At 46.2% G+C, this 15,335-nt stretch overlaps 1 protein-coding gene across 1 annotated transcript in view; it reads right to left on the minus strand.

Annotated features, from left to right (window-relative positions):
* LOC117044871 overlaps positions 1 to 15,335 on the minus strand; it is a 628,087-nt gene that overhangs the window by 32,568 nt on the left and 580,184 nt on the right. Inside the window, 2 exon segments of the mRNA XM_033145648.1 lie at positions 11,411 to 12,581; positions 12,806 to 12,812. Of these exon segments, the coding sequence (XP_033001539.1) occupies positions 11,411 to 12,581; positions 12,806 to 12,812 (1,178 nt within the window).

Raw genomic sequence — 15,335 nt, forward strand, 5'->3', positions numbered from 1 at the left:
TTTGATATTCCAGGCACATAGGACGATCCCACAGGGAGCCTTACCAAGAGAGGCCACGATCCCACGATTCTCCTCCATGACGTCCTTATGCAGAGCTCTCTGGTCAGGATCCAGCAACGCCCACTCCTCGTCCGTGAAATGAACAGCGACATCTTCAAAGCACACTGGACCCTAAAAGAAAAAGGGAAATGTCCTCTCTGAGAAAGCACAAATATGATCTGCTACACGTTTTGATTATGGATGCTTATTTTAAAGCTTCAATGGAATTCTTTTATTCTGCGTTTTAATTATGGGTGTTCGTCTTTGTGCAAATAGGAGGTACTTCACCTTGTGGTTTTCAAGTCATTCTGCCTACGCAAGCATTCCAGTTTCCCAGATGCAATAATCCACTTTTTTCTCTCCTCGTGAGTTGTTCTGGGGAGGATCCCTCCCAATGCCCTAGAGCCAAATTCAAGGGGTTCATGGGGGCATGGAGAGGGGGAGGAATGGGGGGCAGGCCCCTTTGTGCAGCAGACGGGGCTGGCTAGGTGAATCCTGGACACTGTTGGTTATGGTATCTCCAAAGCTTAGAAGCCAATTTTTGTACTCAGTGATTAATATAGATAGTGAATAAGCCTAGTCTGGATGGCCATCTGCCTTGGATGATCTAGCTGAGATTCCTGCAATGCAGGGGGTTGGACTTGATGACCCTTGGGGTCCCATTCAACTCTAGGATTCCATGAAAACTGCAACTACAGATGAATCCTACTGGTGACATTCAGAAGCCTGGTGTCACAGAGTTATATGGGCAGGAAATCCCACAGTGCACAGCTGGAGTTAACTCTTTCTTAGGAAGAACACGATATTCAGAGACTTGGCTGAGTTTCAGGCCTCATGAGAACAGCAGCTCATTCCCGGAGGGTCCATCAGTTTGCATTTCTTAGTGCAGAATGTATGGACCTGATATTGCTCTTTTCTATTCTAATTAGTTCAAGAGGGTTCTGGGAGCTTCTCTACGTAAAAGAAACAAGCAAAAGGTTCCTGGTGTTTGGTTTATTCCTTCAGAGAAGCTGAGCAGAGCTGGGTTAAAGTGGTTCTGTTATCTCTCCTGTCAAGGCCATGCTGACTGTAAGAAGACGCCAGAAGGAGCCTGGATTTCAATTTATTTCTCTTTCTATCTCTCTTCCTTCTGCTGTTCTGTATACACTATGCTTAGTGTTAAAGTTTAGACTTATTATAAGTTATGGTAAGTTAAAGTTAAGTCTGTTGCAACTGGATTTCTTATGGACATGGCCAATCCTGAACGTTTTAGATTTGGGACCATTATGCTAATTTGCCTTCAATTCTGCTCTGGATCAATATTGAACAGAATTCCATGTCAGGGTCTTCCTCCACCAAAGCAGTTGCCGAGAGTGAAGCCCCCCGGCTCCCCACAGCTTTCCAAGTCCTCTCCTCTCTGGGGTCCCTTGCAAGTGATCCAACAGTGCGCCAGTGTGCAGCCTGCCTTTGCTCCTCCATTGTCAAACGTCTCCTGGCTCTGAGAGACAAGCAGGGAGGGTGGCTTCTGGCAGGAGGAGTGGGTGGCTCCTCCTTCTCCTGACTCACCTCTGCCTCTCGACCTCCCTCCTCCCACTCGCCTCCACCCTCTTCTGCCTCTGATTCTGCACCGCATTCTGCCACAGAGTCTCCCAGCTCACTAAGCCCTGTGACCCCTTCAGCTTCTGACACCTCCTCTTCCAGGCTTCTCCCTCTTCTTCCTCTGACCGCTCATCCTTCTTCCACCTCCACTCTGAGCCATCTTCCCTTCCTGGTTCCCCAGCTGCTTCCTCCCACCATTCCTCTCTGCCCAACCAGTCCATGACATTGCTCCAGCCCTCGGCCTCTGTCCCCACAAGGCAGCTTCCCCTGACCTGATCTGGTTCCACAGCCGCTGCTTCCCTTCTGCCCCCATGGAAAGACGGATCAGGAGGTCTTGCCGGGATCATTCTGTCACCTGCAAGAAAATAAGGTAAGCAGGACGCCAGGAGTGGCTGCTTCTCTCACAGGCAAAACAGGGCATCTCTAACTACAGATGGGCCTTTGAGGAGCCTGACCTGCTGAGAGCATTTGGATGTTTGTGCCTATTTCATATGTTAGTTGTGCAGAAATACATCTCCCCTCCTCTGGACCCTTGTTCCCAACAGTCCCCCACCCACCCACAAAAAGATGAAAAGAATGCACAGTTTAGTTGGAAAGCAACAGAATGAGACCAAATGGAGAAAAAACACCTTCCTCCTTACCCAGTGGCTTCTCTCTGGTGTCCAACGGAGGCCTCTCTGCCTCACAGGAATCCAGGTCCATTTCTGCAAAGAGATCCTTTTCCTGAAAAAGAAACAAGGATTCAAAAGAGAGAATAATTGGCGAGAAATATTAGAAAGTGAATGACAAAGACAAAAAGTTTAAGGGTGTGAGATCTCATTCCATGGGTGCTTTCCCAGAAAAAGGATGGGCCATCAGTAGAGCATTATGGGATGTTCTCCACCCTGTTTGGAGCCCCTTTGGAGTATCCAGAGGAAAGTCTCTCTCACCTGCTTTCTCTCCTCTACCTGACTCAGGAGGAAACCTTCGGCCAGGGCCACCGCCTGGGAACTGGTCTCCGCTCCGCATTCCCTCACCCAGCTCTCCATCTCCGGGGGAAGGACAGCCAGGAACTGCTCCAAGATCACCAGGTCCAGCATCTCAGCTTTCGTGTGCCTTTCTGGCTTCAGCCACTGGTGGCAAAAGTGGTAGAGTTGGCTGCAAACCTCTCGGGGTCCTTTGGCCTCCTGGCAGCAGAACTGCCTCAACTGCTGGCTCTGCACCTCTGAGCGGAGGGCGTCCTCCTCACCCAGGATCTTCTGCGCAGTTATCCCAGAATCCCCCACTGCTCCCAGTTTGGATGGCATGGCCTCTCCCTGCTTCAGGACCAGCTGAGTCTCGCTCATCCATCTGTGGTCTCAGGAAACCTCTGAGAAGAAGAAGAAGAAGAGCTTGGATTTGATATCCCACTTTTCACTACCCGAAGGAGTCTCAAAGCGGCTCACATTCTCCTTTCCCTTCCTCCCCCACAACAAACACTCTGTGAGGTGAGTGGGGCTAAGAGACTTCAGAGAGGTGGGACTAGCCCAAGGTCACCCAGCAGCTGCATGTGGAGGAGCGGAGACGCGAACCCGGTTCACCAGATTACGAGTCTACCGCTCTTAGCCACTACACCACACTGGCTCTCTGAGAGATCAGAAGGAACCCTTTGGTCATCTGCCAAGTTCTGCCTGTGCTAATGAGGTGCTAGGAAATACTACAAAGCAAATACATTGTTCTGTTATAATGGTGATACACCATAAGGAGAAGAAAAATCGTTCCCTGATCAAGTGTGTATGAGACGTGCTAGTAACCAGCGTAGGTAGGAGAGGGGGTTTGCTGGGTGCTCCCCAACACAGGAGAGAGGAGGAGGAGGACCCCAAACAATGGCGGGCAAGGCCTTATATATCCATTTTGAAATTCCCTGCCCTGGAGCTCAAGACCACCCCTCCATACATCACAGAAGGGGTGTTGCTCAAGACCACCCCCACAAACATTATACCCACATTGTTGCATTGGGCAAAAGGCCCTTCTTCTAAGCTACACCAATAGAACTGAGACTAGAGGAGCTAGGAATCCATTTTGTTTTCTTTATTGCAAAGCAATAAGGGTTACAGTCGAATCATTTCCGCAAGCCCGCAACCCCGCCCAACGGTCTGGGCAGGGGTATTTATAACATTTCATACAAAGGATTTCAATTTAACCAATCATATTTCACTACATCATTTTAGTTTAGTACGCATGTACATTACCTAATCTAATACACATGCGCAATAAGCATTTCTAACTGAACCTTGGTTCTCACCGATCTGTTACATCTTCGTTAGTTTGCATGCATGGGAATCTGTGTTAGGCCTTTGTTCTATGTGTCAACTTATGTACTAGCTTTATGAATGTGATTGACGTATTTGCTGTCCTTCTTTCCCAGTAGGGAAGGTCTCGTGCAAAGAATCATCAGTTTCCTTAAAGCAACAGGTTACCATAGCATTTCTATTATAGCATATTCAATGATTTATTGGGGTTCACATTATATTCATTATGGCCCCTTTGGGCCACTGCTACAACAGAAATTTGCATGTTGTTGTTTTTCCTGTCTGTCCGGTTATCTGATAATGTCTTATCTTTCTGGTAGTCTGGCCTTTCCTTTGAGATGGTAATCACTTAATTCCTGAGACAATGGGAAGGTTCCCCCCCCCCATTTTCTCCCATTTATACGAATGCAAAACATACAGTACTGTAGTTGCAAACCTCATGCGACCTCACCTCTCCCTGGCAAGACCCCCTGCTCCTGGGATCCCGCCCCCCACATGAACCATCCTTCTCCCCATTGCACCTTCTGGGGGGGGGGGGAGAGAGACTCACCAGATCCCCGTGTAGGAGTGCAATGCAAGATTTGAAGGAGAGGAAAGCAACCCCGTCCCTCGTTGCAGGAAAGGGAGGGAGGGTCTCTTGCTCAGGAGGATCTCGCCCCCCCCCCGGCAGGACCCTCTCCTCCCCCTGCACCCTCCCCTGGGACCCCCACCGCCTCCCCACTGCACCCTCTGGGGGAGGGAGAGAGAGAGGAGACTCACCAGATCCCAGGAGGGGGCAGCCAGGCAGCCCTTGCAAGAGAGGGAGGGGCCTGGGCTCTGGAGGACCTGGCACCCCCTTGCTTCCTGGCCTCTCTAGGAAGGCAGCTCGGTTCCCTTTAACCCTTGCAAAGCCGAGTCCGCCCAGCCCAGCCAGAAGGGTTTCTCCAATCGGCTTCCATTGCTGAAGTGCAGAAAGTGGGGAGCAACCGGGGCCGAGTGTGGCGCATGCGCAACTGCCTCCCCGCCTCCCTCCAACCTCCACTTGCCCTCCTCGCGGGGCTCGTGCTCGCCCACATCAGCGTCCCTTCGGGGGCCACGCCCCCTCTGCGCACGCGCACACGCCCCCCAACCCCCACGATAGAATGATTGACATATTTATGGAACCCTTTTAAAGCCTATTTTGCGGGGCGGGGCACTTCCTCGGCACCTGCTGGATAGGGCCCTGATCCGAGGGTCATCCAGTCCCACCCCCAGCAATGCAGGAACCTCAGCCAAAGCATCCCGGGCTGATGGCTGTCAGGCTCCACCCCCCCCTCCCGAGGGAGGCCTTTCCCCTGCCACAGAGGCGTTTCTAGCCCCTTGGCTGCCCGGGGCGGGAAGCCAAGAGGCACCCCTGGGGGCGGGCCTTTGGGGGTGCCGGGCGGGGGCTTTGGGAGCCTCGCTGGGCTGCAGAGACCCCCCGAAGCCGCTGCTGTAGCACAAAGGGGTGCCAGGCTGCGGCTCCGGGGCTCTTTGCAGCCCGCAGAGACTCCAGAAGCGGCATCCCGGCATCCCGGGGGGTGGGGCATCGCTGCCTGTGCGTCATGACACATACACACACACACACACACACACACACACACGGCGATGCCCCGCCTCCGGGGGGTGCCGGGGGGGGGGGCTTTGGGAGCCTCGCTGGGCTGCAGAGACCCCCGAAGCCGCAGCCTGGCACCCCCTTTCTGCTACAGCAGCGGCTTCGGGAACAGCTTAGGGAGCTGGGTATGTTTAGACTGGAGAAGAGAAGGTTAAGGGGTGATATGACAGCCATGTTCAAATATATCAAAGGATGTCATCTAGCGGAGGGTGAATGGTTGTTTTCTGCTGCTCCAGAGAAGCGGACACAGAGCAATGTATTCAAACTAGAAGAAAGAAGATTCTACCTAAACATTAGGAAGAACTTCCTGACATTGAGAGCTGTTGGACAGTGGGATTTGCTGCCAAGGAGTGTGGTGGAGTCTCCTTCTTTGGAGGTCTTTAAGCGGAGGCTTGACAGCCATCTGTCAGGAATGCTTGGATGGTGTTTCCTGCTTCGCAGGGGGTTGGACTGGATGGCCCTTGGGGTCTTTCCAACTCGATGATTCTATGATTAAATCAGTTAAAAGTTCTTTAGATAGCCACCCTGGTTTCTTTAGGCACCTTCCATGTTTTCGTCTCATTGGTACTGCTTGAAGTTGTGCTTTTAATATCTCCCTTTTAACAAACTCCCATCCATCATGAACTCCCTTCCCTTTTAGTATTACTGACCATGGGATCACACCCAGCATTTCCCTAAATTCTCTGAAGTCGGCTTTCTTAAAGTCTAGAATTTGAGTCTTAGTATGCTTGGTTGCTCCTTTCCGCTGTATAATAAACTCCAGAAGAGCATGATCGCTCCCACCTAATGAACCTGCCACTTCTACCCCACTAACCAGGTCATCACTATTGGTTAAGACCAGATCTAAAATGGCTGATCCTCTTGTTGCTTCTCCCACTTTCTGGACAATGAAATTGTCTGCAAGGCCAGTGAGGAATCTGTTCGACCTTATGCTCTTGGCTGAGTTTGACATCCAACAAATATCAGGATAGTTGAAATCCCCCATTACTACTATCTCACTTCCTTTTGAATGCTTGGTCATCTGTTCCAGGAAAGCATCATCTGTGTCCTCAGTTTGGCTTGGGGATCTGTAGTAAACTCCCACAACGAGATCACTGTTATTTTTCTCTCCCTTAATTTTGACCCAGATGCTCTCAGTTTGGCTTTGAAGTTTTAAATCCTGGATCTCTTCACAGGTATACACATCCCTGACATATAATGCCACTCCTCCTCCTTTCCTGTTTGGTCTATTTCTCTGAAATAGATTGTATCCCTCTATTACTACATTCCAATCATGAGACTCATCCCACCAGGTTTCAGTGATGCCTATTATGTCATATTTAGTTTGGTGTGCCAATAGCTCAAGTTCAACTTGTTTATTTCCCATGCTCTGTGCATGACAGGAGGAGCTCAGCTCCGCAGGATTCGCAGGGGGGTCTGCTGACATTTCGAGGGCTCAAGGCACAGAAATGGCTACTCTTTCTTTAAGGGCCCCCCAGACCTCCTGGGACACCGGAGAAGATTCCCTTGTTGCCCCGGTGTGCTGTAGTGGTTAAGAGCGGTAGACTCGTAATCTGGTGAACCGGGTTCGCGTCTCCGCTCCCCCACATGCACCTGCTGGGTGACCTTGGACTAGTCACACTTCTCTGAAGCCTCTCAGCCCCACTCACCTCACAGAGTGTTTGTTGTGGGGGAGGAAGGGAAAGGAGACTGTTAGCCGCTTTGAGACTCCTTCGGGTAGTGAAAAGCGGGATATCAAATCCAAACTCTTCTTCTCTTCTTTTTGAGTCATCCAGGTGGCATTTCCTTATTTACAGGGCTGTTGATAAAGCATGCAATGCACCCTTCACACTTGGTTATGTGTTAGGAACACAGGCACAAATGATGGTGTGTGTTTGTGTGTATTTGCAAACTACCCCAGTCTCTGAGCTGTGAGACTGCAAGGCTCCCAGGCACTTACCCAGGATCCAATTTCCTTGGAATGAAGGTCAGTGTAGACTGTGGTGTCTTTATGATATCTAGTTTCATTTACTCACACATACAACCTGAGGGTAGGATGAAGGGGCTCACAGCATTGACACCCCCAACAGATCTGGCTTCTCCACAAGGGCCATCCAGTCCAACCCCCTGCCAAGCAGGAAACACCAGCAAAGCATTCCTGACAGGCGGCTGTCAAGCCTCCGCTTAAAGACCTCCAAAGAAGGAGACTCCACCACAGTCCTTGGTAGCAAATTCCACTGTCCAACAGCTCTCACTGTCAGGAAGTTCTTCATAATGTTTAGGTGCAATCTTCTTTCTTGTAGTTTGAATCCATTGCTCCGTGTCTGCTTCTCTGGAGCAGCAGAAAACAACCTTTCTCCCTCCTCTGTATGACATCCTTTGATATATTTGAACATGGCTGTCATATCACCCCTTAACCTTCTATTCTCCAGGCTAAACATACCCAGCTCCCTAAGCTGTTCCTCCTAAGGCATCGTTTCCAGGCCTTTGACCATTTTGGTTGCCCTCCTCTGGACATGTTCCAGCTTGTCAGTATCCTTGAACTGTGGTGCCCAGAACTGGACACAGTATTCGAGGTGAGGTCTGACCAGAGCGGAATACAGTGGTACTATTACTTCCCTTGATCTTCATCTTTAGTTTCCCACTCCAAAAGGATAAGATATGCCTTTTTAAAATAATTTCGAGTTTTCTTCTATCACTTCCTTTTGGAATTTGGAAATCGAATATGAAAAACCTTTCTTATTGTCCTCTTTGAAAATATCCTTTAGCTGTCTATGGTGCAACCAACTTTGAAGATGTTCCTTTTTTTCTTCATATTCTTTCAATTTTAATTTCCCCTCCTCTTCTACCAGTAAGTCTCTGTATGTTGGCCATTCTCCCTTTTTCTCCAATGTTTTAAGTGACAATGCCTCTATAGGTGATGACCACCAGGGTGTCTTAGGTTCTAGTAAGTCTTTATATTTCCCCCACACTTTAAACGATGATCTTATTATATGATTATGGAACCCTGTATGTATTTTTGCCTTTCCATACCAGAGAGAAGCATGCCATCCAAACCTATTGTCATGTCCTTCCAGGTCTGTTTTTTCCTCCCTGTCTAACTTGATCCAATCCTGGATCCATATTAGGGATGCAGCTTCGTAGAATAATTTTAATTCTGGAAGTGAGAATCCGCCTTTTTCTTTTGCATCTGTTAATATCTTACTTTTTATCCTTGGCTTTTTCCCATTCCAGACAAATCTTGAGATCTCTTTGCCATTCTTTGAAGCATGCATTCCCCATTATTACTGGAATAGTATGGAAGAGAAATAATATCCTTGGAAGTGCATTCATTTTTATAGTTGCAATTCTTTCCAATAAAGAGAGATTCATCCTATTCCATATTTCCATATTTCTTTCAATTTCATGCCATTTTTTTATAATTATCTTTAAAATATTTATATTTTTTGCTGTTATCCATACACCCAAATACTTTACTTTTTATGTACTTCTATCCCTGTCATTTCTATTATTTCTTTCCTTTCAGATTTTTTAATAACAATTTGGTTTTACTTTTATTTAATTTAAATCCTGCGACTTGACCAAGCTCTTGTATTATGTTCATTACTTTTGGGAAAGAATTTTTTGGATCTTCCATGGTTAATACCAAATCATCTGCAAATGCTTTCAGCTTGTGCTCATTTTTCTTTACTTTTATTCCTGACACTTCTCTATCTTCTCTTACCCTTCTTGTCAAAACTCCCAGTACCAGAATGAACAACAGTGGTGACAATGGACATCATTGTCTTGTTCCTTTTTGAATATTACATTCATCGATTATCAACAAGAAACATTATCAAATGCTTTTTCAGCATCTATAAACATCAATGCTGCTTTTTTCTCATTTCTCACTTCCAGGTATTCTATAATATTCAATACATTTCTAACTATCTTTGTCTGCCTGGAAGGAATCCAGATTGATCATAATGAATAAAATCTTTTAGAATTTTTTTCAATCTATTTGCCAAAACAAATGCAAACAATTTGTAATCATTATTTAATAATTGTCAGGGAACTGCCACGTGGCCCACTGAGGGGACCCGAGGGACTGTTGGGATACAGGGATCCCCAACACCAACTGAGCAGTAGTACCTCTTCCAGCGAGAAAAGCAGCCACACCTCCAGTGGGGAGGAATGAGAAGGAGCTAGCCTCGCGAGGACAGGGCTTGGGGATGCTACAGAGACCCTGTGCTCACCTCGCTCGGCTGGTCAGGAGGGAGGCACACCATTTCCACCACCCCAGTTGCACAGAGGGGTTAGAAGGAGAGTTTGAAATGCAAAGGGGGTAGGAGGAGACTTGGGGTGCCGAAGTTCTTATGCTGGGGAAAGAGCCGGAAGGGGCCAATCCCACATTCTGCTAGTGACTGAGATGGACATGTACTTCGTAGTTCTGCACTGTAAATAGTTTGCACGTCAAACATGGAAGGTGCCTAAAGAAGCCAGGGTGGCTATCTATAGAACTTTTAACTGAGTTAAGATTTAAAAGGGATATGTACAAAAAATGGAAAAAGGGGGAAATCACCAGAGAGGAATTCAAACAAATAGCCAGCACGTGTAGAGACAAAGTCAGAAAAGCTAAAGCACAGAATGAACTCAGGCTTGCTAGATAGGTTAAAAGCAAGACCCAAACAATTAGCGCCCAGTCAGCCTGACATCAATACCAGGAAAGATTCCAGAGCAGATCATTAAGCAAACGGTCTGTGAGCACCTAGAAAGGAACGCTGTGATCACTAAAAGTCAGCATGGGTTTCTGAAATATAAGTCATGTCAGACCAATCTGATCTCATTTTTTGACAGTATTACTAGCCTGGTAGATGAAGGGAACACTGTGGATGTAGCCTATCTTGATTTCAGCAAGGCCTTTGACAAGGTGCCCCATGATATTCTTGTAAAGAAGCTGGTAAAATGCGGGCTAGACAATGCTACCATTCAGTGGATTTGTAACTGGCTGACTGACCAAACCCAAAGGGTACTCATTAATGGCTCCTCTTCATCCTGGAGAGAAGTGACTAGTGGGGTGCCACAGGGTTCTGTCTTGGGCCCAGTCTTATTCAACATCTTTATCAATGACTTGGATGATGGGCTTGAGGTCATCCTGATCAAGTCTGCAAACCCTAGGAAAGAACCACACAAACAAGTAAAGAAACAAGTAAGCACACAAACTTAATCACAAACAGCCCCAAAAAGACAAACCCGCAAAACCTACAGTGTGTCCTGCAAGCTCAGCTTACCTTGTGCTCCCTCCTGGAGCCAGTGTGGTGTAGTGGTTAAGAGTGGCAGACTCGTAATCTGGGGAACCGGGTTCGTGTCTCCACTCCTCCACATGCAGCTGCTGGGTGACCTTGGGCTAGTCACACTTCTCTGAAATCTCTCAGCACCACTCACCTCACAGAGTGTTTGTTGTGGGGGAGGAAGGGAAAGGAGAATGTTAGCCGCTTTGAGACTCCTTCGGGTAGTGAAAAGCGGGATATCAAATCCAAAGTCTTTTTCTTCTTCTTCCTCAGTCGCTGGCCTCCAAGCCTTACTGAAATCAAGATGCACTATTTCCACAGCTCTCTCCGATCAAAAGTTTGTAACTCCATCCAAAAAAGGGGAGGAGAGATTTCTCTGGCTTTCCATGTTTTTGAGAAAGCCATGCTTATTGCTTTAATCCTTTATGTTTATATTGTGACATCCTCAGATGAAGGGGACATAAATTCAAAAAATGATAACAATAAGGATATTAACAAGCTGGAACATGTACAAAGGAAGGCGATTCATATATTTATTTAATTTGTAGACCCCCCCTACCCAGTGGTGCCGACTTGAATAAAATATTGATGGGGGGCCTGGTTAAGAAGGTGGGTATTTGACTGGCTCCTAAAGTTATATAATGAAGGATTTTCCAACCTTTGTATGAATTCTTTGATGGGAAGTGAGATTGTGGCTCTTACTGAAGCTCTTTCCACATCCCACGCACTGATAAGGTTTCTCCCCTGTATGAATTCTTTGATGGGAAGTGAGATTGTGGCTCTTACTGAAGCTCTTTCCACATTCCACGCACTGATAAGGCTTCTACCCTGTATGAATTCTCTGATGCTTAGTGAGTTTGGAGTTTTCAGTGAAGCACTTTCCACATTCCACACACTGATAGGGTTTCTCTCCTGTATGAATTCTCTGATGGGAAGTGAGCTTTGAGCAATTAATGAAGCTCTTTCCACATTCCACACACTGATAGGGTTTCTCCCCTGTATGAATTCTTCGATGGGAAGTGAGAGTTGAGGCATGACTGAAGCTCTCTCCACATTCCATGCACTGATAAGGTTTCTCCCCTGTATGAATTCTTTGATGGGAAGTGAGATCAGAGCCCGTACTGAAGCTCCTTCCACATTCCACACACTGATAAGGTTTCTCCCCTATATGAATTCTCTGGTGCTTAGTGAGTTTGGAGTTTTCAGTGAAGCTCTTTCCACATTCCACACACTGATAGGGTTTCTCTCCTGTATGAATTCTCTGATGGGAAGTGAGATTTGAGCCATGACTGAAGCTCTTTCCACATTCCACACACTGATAGGGTTTCTCCCCTGTATGAATTCTTTGATGGGAAGTGAGAGAGGAGCTCCTACTGAAGCTCTTTCCACACTCCACACACTGATGGGGTTTCTCGCCTGTATGAATTCTTTGATGGGAAGTGAGATTTTGGCCTTGACTGAAGCTCTTTCCACATTCCACACACTGATAAGGTTTCTCCCCTGTATGAATTCTGTGATGGATAGTGAGACTATGAATGTTATTGAAGCTCTTTCCACATTCCACACACTGATAAGGTTTCTCCCCTGTATGAATTCTGTGATGGGTAATGAGACTATGGCTGCTAATGAAGCTCTTTCCACATTCCACACACTGATAGGGCTTCTCCCCTGTATGAATTCTCTGATGCTTAGTGAGATTGGAGTTTTCAGTGAAGCTCTTTCCACATTCCACACACTGATAGGGTTTCTCCCCTGTATGAATTTTCTGATGCTTAGTGAGAGAGGAGCTCCTACTGAAGCTCTTTCCACATTCCTTGCACTGATAGGGTTTCTCTCCAATGAGATTTCTTTGTTGGGAAGTGGAACGGGAGCTCTGACTGCAGCTCTCTCCATACTCCAAATTTTTACGTGGCTTGTCCTCTCTGGGGATTTTGTCATGTTCACCCTTGTTCTCGATTTCCAGTTCATCAGAATCTGCAATGGAGACAAAAAGGGAGAAAAAGAGCTTCAGGAACCAATGAAAAAGAAGTGAAGGGAGCTGGGTGTGTGTTCATTACCTTTGTTGTTTGTCATTAACTAACATATTTATTATTAGATTCTGATGGGTTGTTGAATGTTGCTTGGTTTGATATACAGTAGCGGTCAAAATTGGGGAAGCAAAAATAGTTTATTTCATGTGTTTGTTGGCTCAAAAAACAACCTATTTTGGAGTTATTTCATAAAATTATATATCAATGGACAGATAATTTAATCAAGAACATAATGCAACAAAGTTTGTTCAATTAGCTGTATTCTATCAAATGTTATAGCGAAATAACTAGAAAAAGGAAGCACAACTTGCTGAGGCTGACCTTTGTCAATGTGTTATGTGATTGCTATCAAGTTGGGTTTTTTCTTTCTTTCATTTAGTGAGTTTGTAAAATGTAATAAAATTAAAGAAATGGCACAAAGAGTTGACTGGTCACCCAGAAAGTGATGTAAAATAGTAATATTGTGAACAAGACTCCAGTTATGAAGAAATTAGAAGAAAGATAGGGGGAACTTAACGAACGCTGGCCTTTCTATATTTTTGAAGAGGTATAAAGAGACTCAGTCACTACAAAATCATACTGGTAAAGGCAGGAAAAGGGGCACAAAGGAAGTGATGATCGAAGAATGAAGAGACTGTCCCTACATGACAGAAGAAAATAATCTGGGTGTATACAAGATAACATGTGCACTCATTTTACACACTAGCAAGGTTTTGCTTAAAATTCTACAAGGCAGGCTTAAGCAGTATGTGGACCGAGAACTCCCAGAAGTGCAAGCTGGATTTCGAAGGGGCAGAGGAACCAGAGACCAAATTGCAAACATGCGCTGGATTATGGAGAAAGCTAGAGAGTTCCATAAAAACATCTGCTTCTGCTTCATTGACTACGCAAAAGCATTTGACTGTGTCGACCACAGCAAACTATGGCAAGTTCTTAAAGAAATGGGAGTGCCTGATCACCTCATCCGTCTCCTGAGAAATCTCTATGTGGGACAAGAAGCTACAGTTAGAACTGGATATGGAACAACTGATTGGTTCAAAACTGGGAAAGGAGTACGACAAGGCTGTATATTGTCTCCCTGCTTATTTAACTTATATGCAGAATTCATCATGCGAAAGGCTGGACTGGATGAATCCCAAACCGGAATTAAGATTGCCAGAAGAAATATCAACAACCTCAGATATGCTGATGACACAATCTTGATGGCAGAAAGTGAGGAGGAATTAAAGAACCTTTTAATGAGGGTGAAAGAGGAGAGTGCAAAATATGGTCTGAAGCTCAACATCAAAAAAACTAAGATCATGGCCACTGGTCCCATCACCTCCTGGCAAATAGAAGGGAAAGAAACGGAGGAAGTGAGAGATTTTACTTTCTTTGGCTCCATGATCACTGCAGATGGTGACAGCAGTCACGAAATTAGAAGATGCCTGCTTCTTGGGAGGAAAGCAATGACAAACCTAGACAGCATCTTAAAAAGCAGAGACATCACCTTGCCAACAAAGGTCCGTATAGTTAAAGCTATGGTTTTCCCAGTAGTAATGTACGGAAGTGAGAGCTGGATGTGAGGAGTGAGCTGAAAGGGTTACACTCAGACTTCCGGTGTGGGCGCCATTCCATGCAGTCGGGAGCTAGCGAGCTCCGGTACCCTCAGGGATTTGGGTGTCCGTAACCGCGCTACGACCCCCTTAAAGCCACGGGAGGAGCGTTCCGTGGACCCGGGTTTCTTGCAGGCACCAGAAGTGTCGTCCCCGCTCCTGATCAACCCTTGTAAAAGGGAGGATCAGGCGAGCGAGGCTCCGGCACGGCGCTGAAGAAGCCATCGCTAACCGAGGTCCATGGTAACCGAAGCAGCGGGATCTGCCGGATTTTGAGTGCCCCATTCTTTCTCAATTTGGACTTAAAGCAAGAACTCTGTAAGTACGGCTTTAAATTTGTTCCAATTTGGCTTTAAAAGAACTGAATTTGGCTTGCGGAGGGAAATGAAAATTGAGGAAGTCCGTTTCTCTCTGACAGCGGCAAGATCAAAGTAACGTCAATGGAGCTAAGCCGCACAGCTTAAAGTAGAATCTAAGACTGATTTCACATACTTTTTGGATTATTGAAAGACCCCTGTGGGGGGAAACATTGTGATTGCATGATTTCTTCCTGTGGATTTACAATTATTTTAGAAGACACCGCTACACCCTCTGGATAAGGAGAGCAAGAGTTAAAAAAAAAAGGGCAAGAGTTAAAAAAAACCGAGTAAGGGGAAAAACAGAGAAAAGGTTCTGTGACAAAATCTATTGAGGAACAGATGCTTTCTGCTATTGATAAACTTAATGCTAATCTGCAAGCAGTTGCAGAGAAGCTTCATAGTGAAATTAAAGAGACTAAAGAGGAACTCCAAAGTGATATTAAAAAATACTCTGACATATTGAAAACTGCAATTTCCTCTGTTGAGAAGACAATGAGAGAGAACAGGATTGCGATTGGGAAGATTGGAACAGAGGTGGAAGTACTTAAAAAGGAGTCAGAGGAATTCAAGGAGAAAATCAAAACTGTGGAAAGCAAAATTGAG

The sequence above is a fragment of the Lacerta agilis genome, chromosome 4 (genome assembly GCF_009819535.1).
Source record: "Lacerta agilis isolate rLacAgi1 chromosome 4, rLacAgi1.pri, whole genome shotgun sequence".
NCBI lineage: Eukaryota > Metazoa > Chordata > Lepidosauria > Squamata > Lacertidae > Lacerta > Lacerta agilis.